The 12,987-nt window shown below is 53.7% G+C and overlaps 1 protein-coding gene across 2 annotated transcripts in view; it reads left to right on the plus strand.

Annotated features, from left to right (window-relative positions):
* The window catches only part of LOC139227173 (mitochondrial dicarboxylate carrier-like), a 34,609-nt gene extending 27,641 nt beyond the window's left edge, over positions 1-6,968 (plus strand). For both annotated transcript variants that reach the window (XM_070858236.1, XM_070858237.1), the window contains 5 exons: positions 1,795-1,865; positions 4,054-4,146; positions 4,617-4,694; positions 5,381-5,437; positions 6,384-6,968. In XM_070858236.1, the coding sequence (XP_070714337.1) occupies positions 1,795-1,865; positions 4,054-4,146; positions 4,617-4,694; positions 5,381-5,437; positions 6,384-6,485 (401 nt within the window). In that variant the 3' untranslated portion in view covers positions 6,486-6,968. The remainder of the gene's footprint in view (positions 1-1,794; positions 1,866-4,053; positions 4,147-4,616; positions 4,695-5,380; positions 5,438-6,383) is intronic.
* The last annotated feature ends 6,019 nt before the right edge of the window (positions 6,969-12,987 follow it).

Consider the following 12,987-nt stretch of genomic DNA (forward strand, 5'->3'; position numbering starts at 1 on the left):
GGATAGACCGAGTAATTATAGCCTAACCTCAGTGGTGGGATAATTATTGGACAGGATTAATCTTCATTTTGGATACTGATTAATCAAGGACAGTCAGCATAGATTTATTACAGGAAGGTCGTGTTGGACTAACTTAATAGAATTTTTTGAGGTGGTAACAAGGAGGGTCAGGGTAGTGCGAATGACAGTGTGTATATGGATTTTAGCAAGGCTTTTGATAAGATCCCACCTGGCAAACTGGTCAAGAAAGTAAAAGCCCATGGGATCCAGGGCAAAGTGGCAAGTTGGATCCAAAATTGGCTCCGAGGCAGGAAGCAAAGGGTAATGGTTGATGGGTGTTTTTGTGACTGGAAGGCTGTTTCCAGTGGGGTTCCGCAGGGCTCAGTACTGGGTCCCTTGCTTTTTGTGATATACATCAATGATCTAGACTTGAATATAGGGAGAATGATTAAGAAGTTTGCAGATGATACAAAAAGCCGTGTGGTTGATAATGAAGAAAACTGTAGACTGCAGGAGGATATCAATGGCAGGTGACAAATGGAATTCAATCCAGAGAAGTGTGAGGTAATGCATTTGGGGAGAGCTAACAAGGAAAGGGAATACACATTAAATTGTAGGACACAGAGAAGTGTAGAGGAACAGAGGGACCTGGGAGTGCAGGTCCACAGATCCCTGAAGGTAGCAGGCCAGGTAGATAAGGTGGTTAAGAAAGCATACGGAATGCTTGCCTTTATTAGCCGAGGCATAAGAGTACGAGAGTAGGGGGTTATGCTTGAACTGTATAAAACACCGGTTATGCCACAGCTGGAGTACTGCGTGCAGTTCTGGTCACCGCATTACAGGAAGGATGTGATTGCACTGGAGAGGGTATAAGAAATTTACGAGGATGTTGCCTGGACTGGAGAATTTTAGCTATGAGGAAAGATTGGATAGGCTGGGGTTGTTTTCTTTGGAGCAGAGGAGGCCGAGGGGTGACCTTATGAGGGGCCTGGATAGTGCACATAGGAAGGACCTATTTCCCTTAGCAGAGGGGTCAATAACCAGGGGGCATAGATTTAAAGTAAGTGGTAGAAGGCTTAGTGGGGATATTTCTTCACCCAGATGATGGTGAGGCTCTGGAACTCACTGCCTGAAAGGGTGGTCAAGGCAGAAACCCTCATAGCATTTAAAAAGTACTTGGATGTGCTCCTGAGAATCCTGCGGGGCTACAGACCAAGATCTGGAAAGTGGGATTAGGCTGGATAGCTCTTGGCCGGCCGGCACGGGCGCGATGGGCCGAAATGGCCTCCTTCCGTGCTGTAAATTTCTATGATTCTGTGGTCAGCCTAGAGTCCGTGCTCCAGCCGCTGGGGTGGGACTTGAACCCACAACCTTCGGACTCCCAGGTGAGGGTGCTACCCACTGGGACACTGACTTACCGGGGAGGCATTGATTTGAAGTAAATGGCAGGAGGTTTAGAGGGGATTTGAGGAGAAATGTTTTCACCCAAAGTATGGTGGTGGGGGTCTGGAACTCCCAAGGGTGCACTGTGCGTGTAGAGTAGGGGTTTGGGGATCCCCCACACAGGGCCGAGCACGGTGAGCGAGCTGCTGTTTCGGCACTCAGTTGCTGGGACCAATCCGGCTCCGGCTCTTTCTGAGCTGTTGCCATAGGGACCGGGCCTAGCTGAACCAGCGCTGCCTTCCAGGTAGTTTGGAAGTGACCTGCGGCAACCGGGTCAGCTGTGACCCACTGAGCGCGCTACGTCCTGTGTGTTTTGTGAAGTTACTAACGTGGCTGCCTCTCCTTCCGCAGAGGGCCTGAGGAAGCTGTTCTCTGGAGCGACCATGGCCTCTAGCAGAGGGGTTCTCGTTACCATCGGACAGGTAGGCCGCATCCTCCATTTTGTCCGTGAGCAGGACATGTGCAGTTGTGTTTGCGACGTGGGTTTAAAACCAGTCGTTCATTTATTTCTTCCCTCATTTTATATATATATTTTTTTTATTGACTGAGTCCACTATGCCCGAGGGTGAGCGGGCGGGGAGCCACTCTGCCCCCAGGCCTCGGCCTTGCTGCAGCCTTAAACCGGTGGCTTGTGTGAATGCAAGGGAAGAGAGCCCCTGTGCCAGGATTTCCCCCACCCCATTGAGGGGCCGGGTGCTGAATTAACAGCTCACCGTCTCCCCCAGGGTACAGTAAGCTCGTGATAACGTTACCAGTCTAATGATTGAGGGAATGCCAGTTCAAATCCACCCCTCCGCCCATGTCAGCGTTGAGAATTTAACATAATAACATAAATAGGAGCAGGCCATACGGCCCCTCGAGACTGCTCCACCATTTAATACGTTCATGGCTGATCCGATCCTAGACTCTGGTCCACTTCCCCGCCCGCTCCCCATAACCCCTTATCCCCTTATCGTTTAAGAAACTGTCCCTCTCTGTCTTAAATGTATTCAATGTCCCAGCTTCCACAGCTCTCTGAGGCAGCGAATTCCACAGATCCACAACCCTCAGAGAAGAAATTTCTCCTCGTCTCTGTTTTAAATGGGTGGCCCCTTACTCTAAGATCATGCCCTCTAGTTCTAGTCTCCCCCACCAGTGGAAACATCCTCTCTGCATCCACCTTGTCAAGCCCCCTCGTAATCTTACACGTTTCGATAAGATCACCTCTCATTCTTCTGACTTCCAATGAGTCGAGGCCCAACCTACTCAACCTTTCCTCATAAGTCAACCCCCTCATCCCCGGAATCAACCGAGTGAACCTTCTCTGAACTGCCTCCAAAGCAAGTGTATCCTTTCGTAAATATGGAAACCAAAACGTAATTAGAACGTGGGTATCAGTAAAAGTAACCATGAAGCTGTCGGATTATCGTCCAACCCAATACGGTTCAGCAGAAATTGCGGGCGGCTGCCTCGGACAAAAATATTTTTACGAAAGTACCTGCTGGTCGCGGAGGGCCGAACACTCGTGCTCTGTGGCCTAGCAAGCCCAGCGCAGAGGCCCATGTGTCCCAGGAGTGTATGGGGCATCCTGGGATCACGTGGGCCTGGTCCACCAATCACGGTGTAGTATTCTCATTCACAGTAATGGCCGCTTTGAGTAGTGTCGATGAGAATACCCCAAAATCAAATAAAACACACATTTAAAACAAACACTTCACTTTATAAAAAAAAAATGAATAGAAATTGCATTAAATTAACAGAGAAATTTATTTTTTTTGAAATTTAAAAAAAAAAGTTTTAGTAGTGTTAAATAAATTTGCCTTCATAGGATTTTTAATATAAAAATAAGTAGTAACATTGTTTAAAACCCTTGCACTGCTAAAAGCAGACCGTACGCTTTTACCAGGCGTAAGAGTTTGACGGACAAACGGCCCAAATCCTGGCCCGCGAAGGCCCTTCTCCCGGGGAGGCCTGCAATCCACCACCAGATATTTTGACACATCACCAGTGCCAGGTTCAGGCGCCTACTTATTGCGGGGCCACACACACCGTACGCTCCCAGAGATGCCGCAATTTCGGGGCCATGGTGTGATTTTTGTTTTTTTTGCCATGCCGCCCTTACCCGGGGAGGCCTGTAGGTGGCGGCAGACCCACAGCAATGTGGTTGGTTCTCGGGTTGGCCAAGCAATGCATCGAACCACCACAAAAATATGCCCCCCCCCCCCCCGGCGCGGGACTGCAGCGGTTCAAGGAAAGTGGATCGATCGCCTGCTCCTGGGGCATCGAGGGGTGGGCAATAAATGCCGGCCTTGCCAGTGATGACATGGCACAAGAATAAATTGTTGGAAGCTCACCTCTGGTGCTGTGGCCATGGTCAGGAGCTGGTCCTGTGGGAGCAGAGAGTCTCCCAACCACCACACGGGGCAGTGGGATTCTTCACTTCAGTGGCAAACTTACAATTGAGGGAGATTGGAGCCATTTAATACACACAATAATAATAATAATAATAATCTGACACAATGTCCTGATGTGTTGTCGGTGTTTCGGGCAGCGAGTTGTGTTGGCAGTGACGGCCTCCCTGAGGCGGCGAGGGGGTTACACGGGTGAACATGTCTTGTCTTTCTCCCACAGCTCGCCTGTTACGATCAGGCGAAACAGCTGGTCCTCAGCACGGGATTCATGTCCGACAACATTCTCACCCACTTCCTCTCCAGCTTTATTGCTGTAAGTGCCGTTTTCTACATCCTCTTTGAGTCAAGTTCTTTTGAACTTTTATTCCCCTCCTGTTTGCACGCTGCATTGTGTGCGCGCGGGTGTGAGTCTCACTGTGTGGGGGTGTGTGCATGCATCAGTTGCTCTTGCTGTCTGTTGCATACTTTTTCGCGCTCTCTCTCGCGCTCTCTCTCTCTCGCGCTCTCTCTCTCTCTCTCTCTCTCTCTCTCTCTCTCTCCCTCTCTCTCTCTCTCTCTCTCTCTCTCTCTCTCGCGCTCTCTCTCTCTCTCTCTCTCTCTCTCTCTCTCTCTCTCTCTCTCTCTCTCTCTCTCTCTCTCTCGTCTCTCCTCTCTCTCTCTCTCTCTCTCTCGCGCTCTCTCTCCGCTCTCGCGCTCGCTCTCGCGCTCGCTCTCTCGCTCGCTCTCTCTCGCGCGCTCGAACTGCAGTGCCCGTGTCTGACTCCATGTTCCGTTGGTCTGTAGGGTGGCTGTGCCACGTTTTTATGCCAACCGCTGGATGTTTTAAAGACCCGGCTAATGAATTCTAAAGGAGAATATCGGGTAAGGGATGAAATCCCGCGACTCTCGCTCGGTGTTGTGCCGGAACGTTCCGGTCGCTGCGACCGACCCGCGCGGCCCATTGCACAGCTCTGGCTTCCATGGCAACTGCCCGGATTCAGCAGCCTGGGGAGGGGAGACCTGGGCTGCGGTTATTTGTACGGGGGTCACTTTAGCCGGCGGTTGGGTAACTTTAACTGTCCGAGGCGTGTTAACACATCAAAGGAATATTGATCGTTGGACCCGAGGGGGCAGCGACATCGCGCACAGGGAGCACGGGCCGCGTCTGGGCTCAAATATAGCTCCGTTTACTAAGGGAGTTAGGGTCAAGGGTCAAGGCCAGTTGTGCCCAGGTTTGGGAAAACAGTGAGCGGGAAGATGAGTTTAAAGCAAGTAGCAGCGGCTAGTGACCCCAGGCGTGAGTTTCAAAGCCTGCGGACGGTGGGGAGACCGAGGGAAGCGTTACTGTCCCGGGAGAGAACATGTTCAGCCGAGAGGTACTGCCATGAGTGGTTTCATCCGGGCGAGGAAGCGCATGCAAAACGCGTGCGTGCAAACGCACGCGGGCGCTGACGCACTCGTGCACCGACGTGCGAACACAGACCCGCGCGAGCACAGACACATGCGCGAACACACACACGCGCGCACACACACCTACCTGTCGGTCACTATACTCTCTGTTTCCCCAGGGTGTGTGGCATTGTGTGTCAGAGACTGCTCGACTGGGTCCTCTTGGCTTCTACAAGGTGAGGTGCAGACTCTAATCTGTGGGTCAATTCTGTGCTGTATTAGAGACGGGATTGTGCCCACAATTGCCCTCGGGATAGGCTCCTGATCTTGATTGGATGGATCGGAGCCCGGCCATTTCCCCCCAGTGGATGGAGGGGGGGAAGGATGCAGGGACAGACAGACAGACGGAGGGCCTGGGCAGGTCTCGCAGTGTTGCTGAACTCCAACGTGTAGATTGCAAGATAGATAGACTGGCCCAGTGCAGTCGGCCACAGCCTGTGTCCGTCGTGGGGGTAGGTTAGGGAGAAAATTAAAACTTTAAAAAAATTAATAACTTAAAAAAAAAAAATTCATTCCTGGGATGTGGCCGTCGCTGGCAAGGCCGGCATTTATTGCCCATCCCTAATTGCCCTTGAGAAGGTGGTGGTGAGCCGCCTTGAACCGCTGCAGTCCGTGTGGTGAAGGTGCTCCCACAGTGCTGTTGGGGAGGGAGTTCCAGGATTGTGACCCAGTGACGATGAAGGAACGGCCGATATATTTCCAAGTCAGGATGGTGTGTGACTGGGAGGGGAACGTGGAGGTGGTGGTGTTCCCATGCGCCTGCTGCCCTTGTCCTTCTAGGCGGTAGAGGTCGCGGGTTTGGGAGGTGCTGCCGAAGAAGCCTTGGCGAGTTGCTGCAGTGCATCTTGTCGATGGTACACACTGCAGCCAGGGGGCGCCGGTGGTGGAGGGAGTGAGTGTTTAAGGTGGTGGATGGGGTGCCGATCGAGCGGGTTGGGCCGGGGAGCGGGAGAGGGAGGCCGGGGAGGGGTGTGGGAGGTTAGGGGGGATGCTGGGCCATCCTGCTCTGTCTCAGTCTGACCCCAGCCAGTGCAGGGATTCTCTGGGGCCACACCCACCCTTTGTTGACGCGAATTGACGTTCCGTATTGTCCGACCCTAACGCGCGCCTCTCCTGTTCCAGGGCTGCGTCCCGGCTGGGATCCGATTGGTGCCTCAGACGGTCCTGACCTTCATGTTCCTGGAGCAGTTGCGGACTCACTTTGGGATTGCGGTGCTGACATGAAGTTGGCACTCACTGCCTCGCCCGCTCACCGTGACTGTCCATCACTGGCTGGCCTTCCTCCTGAACGAACCACATTTCTCTGCGATAAATTAAATTTGATGACGTTGTTCCCTCTCTGAGCCCCGCTGCCAAAGACACAGGGGCCCCAATCATTGGTCATCAACATCCATTAAACCTCGCTACACTGCGAAATGTGAGGCTCCCTACCCCTTCCTAGTGAGCCAACTGTGGAGCACCCATCGCCCACTTCTGTAGGACGGACTGTGAGCCCCACTCTCCCTTCTGTAGGACGGACTGTGAGCCCCACTGTCCCTTCTGTAGGACGGACTGGGAGCCCCACTGTCCCTTCTGTAGGACGGACTGTGAGCCCCACTCTCCCTTCTGTAGGACGGACTGTGAGCCCCACTCTCCCTTCTGTAGGACGGACTGTGAGCCCCACTCTCCCTTCTGTAGGACGGACTGTGAGCCCCACTCTCCCTTCTGTAGGACGGACTGTGAGCCCCACTCTCCCTTCTGTAGGACGGACTGTGAGCCCCACTCTCCCTTCTGTAGGACGGACTGTGAGCCCCACTCTCCCTTCTGTAGGACGGACTGTGAGCCCCACTCTCCCTTCTGTAGGACGGACTGTGAGCCCCACTCTCCCTTCTGTAGGACGGACTGTGAGCCCCACTCTCCCTTCTGTAGGACGGACTGTGAGCCCCACTCTCCCTTCTGTAGGACGGACTGTGAGCCCCACTCTCCCTTCTGTAGGACGGACTGTGAGCCCCACTCTCCCTTCTGTAGGACGGACTGTGAGCCCCACTCTCCCTTCTGTAGGACGGACTGTGAGCCCCACTCTCCCTTCTGTAGGACGGACTGTGAGCCCCACTCTCCCTTCTGTAGGACGGACTGTGAGCCCCACTCTCCCTTCTGTAGGACGGACTGTGAGCCCCACTCTCCCTTCTGTAGGACGGACTGTGAGCCCCACTCTCCCTTCTGTAGGACGGACTGTGAGCCCCACTCTCCCTTCTGTAGGACGGACTGTGAGCCCCACTCTCCCTTCTGTAGGACGGACTGTGAGCCCCACTCTCCCTTCTGTAGGACGGACTGTGAGCCCCACTCTCCCTTCTGTAGGACGGACTGTGAGCCCCACTCTCCCTTCTGTAGGACGGACTGGGAGCCCCACTGTCCCTTCTGTAGGACGGACTGGGAGCCCCACTGTCCCTTCTGTAGGACGGACTGGGAGCCCCACTGTCCCTTCTGTAGGACGGACTGTGAGCCCCACTGTCCCTTCTGTAGGACGGACTGTGAGCCCCATTCTCCCTTCTGTAGGACAGACTGTGAACCCCGTGTACCGGTGCACCGCGAGCCCCGTCACCCCGTGTACCGGTGCACCGCGAGCCCCGCTATTGCTACATGTCTGTGTTCAGGCAAATTATTTTCTTAAAGGGAAGAATCCCACGGTGGGTTTAGAGTTTACAATTCCTCTCCCATGAGTATAAAGTCTGGGAGGGCTTTCAGTCTTGCGAGTGGGTCCCTTTCCCGCCCTCGTGAGCCGACCCATCCCGCTCCTCGTTGGATCCGGCCGTTTTCCTGCGCACCGGTCAGTGACTCCATGAGCTGGACCGAGCACAGGGGTGCGACGTGCCATGGGTGGGGTGGGGAACGGTTCTAGAATCTTCAGCCCAGCCATTTGCTGCCCGGCAAAGGTGTCCCCTCCCCCGCCAGCGAGACGGGGGAGGGGCGGGGCAGGTTGAGTGAGGAGGAGTCGGGCCTCCCTCGCCCCAATGCCCCCCTCAGCCTAACTACTGCAGACATTGCTGGCCGCCTCTCGGTTGTGTCGGTATGGGGTCAGGGAGGTGAAGAAGGGAATTAAATCCCAGCACACCGCCTTCTGGAACAAGAATTTATTGAAATAAACGCGCGTTACTTTGTTGACCCTTCCCCCTCACACGTGCTGTGCCATTTCAATGTCCCATGTTGGGAGACGTAAAACAAATCTGTGCCTATATTTTTATTGAGCTGCTGGTCTATGAAATTTTAGACCTTTTTTTAGTTTTTGCTTTTTTTTTTCCTCCCCTGTTCGTGGGATGTGGGTATGGCTGGCAAGGCCGGCATTTATTGCCCATCCCTAATTGCCATTGAGAAGGTGGCCCTGAATACAGCTGAGGGGCAGTTAAGAATCAACCACATTGCCGTGGGATCTGGAGTCACGTCGGCCAGACTGGGTAAGGGCGGTAGATTTCCTGCCCTAAATTCCCCAGCTGCCTCTGGATCATTAGTCCAGGGCTCTGGATTACTGGTCCAGTAACAGAACCACTCTGCCACCGTACCTTGTTAAAGGGAGCTACTCCACTGCTTAGTTAGGGAGACGTAATCAGGGGAAGTATATTGCCAAATTGACCTGGAGTTTCCCAATTTTATTTTTATAATTAATAAAAGAAGCGGTACTGAAGTCTGTCTTGCAGGTATTTGAGGTGTGGAACGAGCCGCTCGCTCATCGCTGAGCAGGTTCTTAGGAACATTCTCGGAGGGCAAAGTGGGCAGATCCCGGGCCCCGGAGGAGCCTACCGCCTCCCGGGAGTTTGTGGAGGCGCTTGCCACGGCAACGCCGCAGCCTCCCGCGGTTAGCCTCCCGGGCAGCTGCGACCAGCGATGATGTCATCGCCCCCCACGACACCCCGTGGGGGGGGGGGGGGGAGATAGATACCGCCTCGCGGTCCGCGAAGCTGGCCGGCGTCTGCTCTCGGGGCTCTCGTTAAAGGGGCGGGGCGCGGGTGCGCCCCGGGCCGCCATCTTTGTTTGGTCGGCTCATCGAGTGTGGGCGTGGTCCGGGCCTCCGTCGATGCAGCACGGCCCTCCGGCTTGGGCGCTGGGCTGCTGACCTCGGTCCCACGCTGCCCCAGTGGAGGCCATTAGCGGCCATGCCCAGCGACACCCCCCCCCCCCCTCTTAATCGAAGGGGGTGGAGGGGGGGGTTTGAAGCCGTCAGGGCTACGCTTCCCTCCCCCCCCCCGCCCCGAGACCCGCCCCCAAAGGAAGTGGAGCTCACGCGATTGCGCTACGGACTTCCGTAGAGGGACGGGAAGGGCGATTCCGCGGGTTGGGGTCCGTGCTGGGCGCTAACCCCCCCGGCCCCCGAAGGTTACCGCCCACAATCTGGGTGCGGGCCCATTTCGCCCCCCCGCAAAGTGTCTTTATAGGTGCATTGTGCATATTTTTTTGAAAGTTGTTTTAAACTGGCCGCAATATAATTCTTTTGATGGCTAAAAGCAAGCAGAAACTTTTAGTCTGGATACTTGAAGTGATTGAGTTCCCATAGCAACCGTTATACCTTCACTGGACTCTCCCTCCCCCCCTCCGCCCCTTCCCTCAAAAACAACTGGAAATCCCTGCCCTTCAACGTAGAAACCTGGAAAGGATTCCTCACTGGGGGTTCCTGCTCTTCTCTGTTCATTCCCGTGCCTTTCCCAACAGATTCCCCACCACCCCCCTCGGCCCCTGCCTATGGAATAAGCCGAGCCTGCCTATCCCCAGCCCGCTGCTGCCTAGTGGGGGGGTCTCCGGTGGACTGTGACGTGGAGCAGGCCGCTCCAATTCCCTCTCTGCACAACGTTCTGTAATCCGTGTGTGTGTGTGTGTGTGTGTGTGTGTGTGTGCGCGCGAAACGGAGCAGTTACCATGACAGCGCCTTGTGAGGAAGTTCCTTGTGCTGAAAAGCCTGTTAAAGCAGGGGATTTGCTTGTGCGTTGAGGTGTTTACAACACTTGAGTCCACTTCATTGGCTGTCGAGCCCTTTGGGGACCGCCTGAGATTGAGAAAGAGGCTATATAAATGTAAGTTTGTTCTTCTTCGCGATTGCACCTCACAATTTGCCCCATCTTGTCCAGTAATGGTCTTGCAGTCTGGACTCTTCCTGTTCCCTGAGGAGCTGGCTATAGTTCAGGGCTCCAAAACTTGCTGCGTCCAAATAATCCTCATCTCGCCCCTGGTTCTTTTGCCAGTCACCTTGAATCTGTGTCCTCTGGTTACTGACCCCTCCGCCAATGGGAACAGTTTATCCACATTTACCCTCATCTTAAACCCCTCATGATTCTGAAGCCCTCTTAACAAATCTCCCCCACAGCTTTCTCTGCTCTAAGCTGAACAATCCCAGCTTCTCCAGTCTCTCCACGTAACTCCAAGTCTCTCATCCAGATAAATCTGTTTTTACTGCTGTTTGATTGTGGGATAAATATTGGCCAGGACACCAGGGGGGGAACGCCCCCTGCTTTATCTTCGAAATAGTGCCGTGGGGATCTTTTAAGTGTTAACCCGGGAAGGCAGATGGAACCTCCTGTTTAACGTCTCATCCGAAAGACGGCACCTCCGACAGTGCGGTGCTCCCTCAGCACTGCACTGGGAGTGTCGGCCTGGATTTTTGTGCTCGGGTCTCTGGAGTGGGATTTGAACCCACAACCTTCTGACTCGGAGGTGAGAAAGGTGTAAAAGTTCCCATTGCACTATTTCGGAGACCTGGTTCATTTGAGCAGAATTGTGGGAAGGCGTGGCTACGTTAATCGGGCAGAATTGTGCAGCGCAGTGTCGATATTGAACATCATCATATACCGTGATTGGGGGGGAACAAATGTGAACCACTGTTGCGGAAATGTTGCATTCCTAATTTATAATTACACTTTAAGATTAAAAAATTTTATTAGATAATGATGAAGATTTTGTGATCTCTGCGTTCTGTTAAAAATATTAGGATTAACTTTTGCAATAAAATCACTTTAAAATCAAAACGTCTCCGGGTTTTGTATACCTGCTGGGAGCTGACCCTGGCCCTCGACCCAGCCCCGGCACTGCTCCCCGGGATACCTGACCCGCTCCCTGGGAGACCTGGCCCCGGCCTTGGGAAGATGCATGGTGCTTGCCGGCCCTGCTTCAAACTATTGCATTGAACAGGCACCATAACAAATGCATTCTGTCTGTGTGTCTGTGTGTCCCGGGCATGGCCGGCAGCGTTATCTGTTGCGGGATCAGTCTGAGCTCCTGACACTGCTTACTGCCTCTAGTTCCATGCTGCCCGTCACTGAGCCTGTCACCCTCCAAAGCCTCCCTGATAAAGTGCAACATCCCCACTGACACCTGGGAGTCCCTGGCCAAAGACCGCCCCAAGTGGAGGAAGAGCATCCGGGAGGGCGCTGAGCACCTCGAGTCTCGTGGCCGAGAGCATGCAGAAACCAAGCGCAGGCAGCGGAAGGAGCGTGCGGCAAACCAGTCCCACTCATCTTTTCCCTCAACGACTGTCTGTCCCACCTGTGACAGAGTCTGTGGCTCTCGTATTGGACTGTTCAGCCACCGAAAAACTTCAGGAGTGGAAGCAAGTCTTCCTCGATTGCGAGGGACAGCCTATGATGATGAGGATATACAGAGCTGCCTCCTGGGGAGCACGTTCAGGCGTGTGCCTCAAACCCCTGTCCGTCTGTCGAAGGGGCAGGTTAAAGTGACTCGTTCCCCGGGGGTCTGCATACTGAGGTGGGTCACAGGCCTGTCCCAGAGAAAAAGAAAGACTTGCATTTATATAGCGCCTTTCACGACCACTGGCTGTCCGAAAGCGCTTTACAGCCAATGAAGCACTGTTGGAGTACAGTCGCTGTTGTAACGTAGGAAACGCGGCAGCCAATTTGTGCACAGCAAGCTCCCACAAACAGCGATGTGATAATGACCAGATATTCTGTTTCATTGACATTGGTTGAGAGATAAATATTTTCCCAGTACAAGGAGAATGTCTCTACTTTGAAATAGTGCCATGGGATCTTTTACATCCACCTGAGAGGGGAGACGAGGGCCTCTGTTTAACGTCTCATCCGAAAGACGGCACCTCCGACAGTGCGGCACTCCCTCAGCTCAGCACTGCACTGCAGTGTCGGCCGAGATTTTTGTGCTCACGTTCCTGGCATACGACTTGAACCCACAACCTTCTGACTCCGAGGCGAGAGAGTGCTCTCAATGGAGCCCTGGTTGACCTGCTCTGCAATTGCTCCAGGCTTCAGAGTGAGTTTGATCATGTTTTTAAAAAGTATTCCAAGACTGCTGTTAGTTTAGTGTCAGCTGTGGCTCAGTGGGCAGTATCCTCGTCTTGAGTCAGAAGGTCGTGGGTTCAAGTCCCACGCCAGGGACTAGGCCCACATGGTCCCGGCCTGATTTATCTTTCATCGACAGCGCAAATTATTCATCTAAACTTGGGAACTTTTACTGTCCCAGGGGATAGCTTCTGTTGGAAGGTACTTCAGAGCAGCACTGCTGTTCCTCATCCCTACTTCCCACCCAGCCATCATCTGAAAGTAAAAGCAGCCTTTGCGGAGCCAGGTTGCCATGGAGACGGGCCCATTGAGCCAGCCAGGGAATACATAACACTGCACGGCACCAAGCCATAAATGGTGGCAGATTCAACACACCGCAGACATGGCTACAGTATCGGTTCAACCCTCACACCCCTGCAACCTGCAGCAACACACCCCAATACTGTAGTATATGC

Source organism: Pristiophorus japonicus, chromosome 16, assembly GCF_044704955.1.
Source record: "Pristiophorus japonicus isolate sPriJap1 chromosome 16, sPriJap1.hap1, whole genome shotgun sequence".
In the NCBI taxonomy this organism is placed as follows: Eukaryota; Metazoa; Chordata; class Chondrichthyes; family Pristiophoridae; genus Pristiophorus; species Pristiophorus japonicus.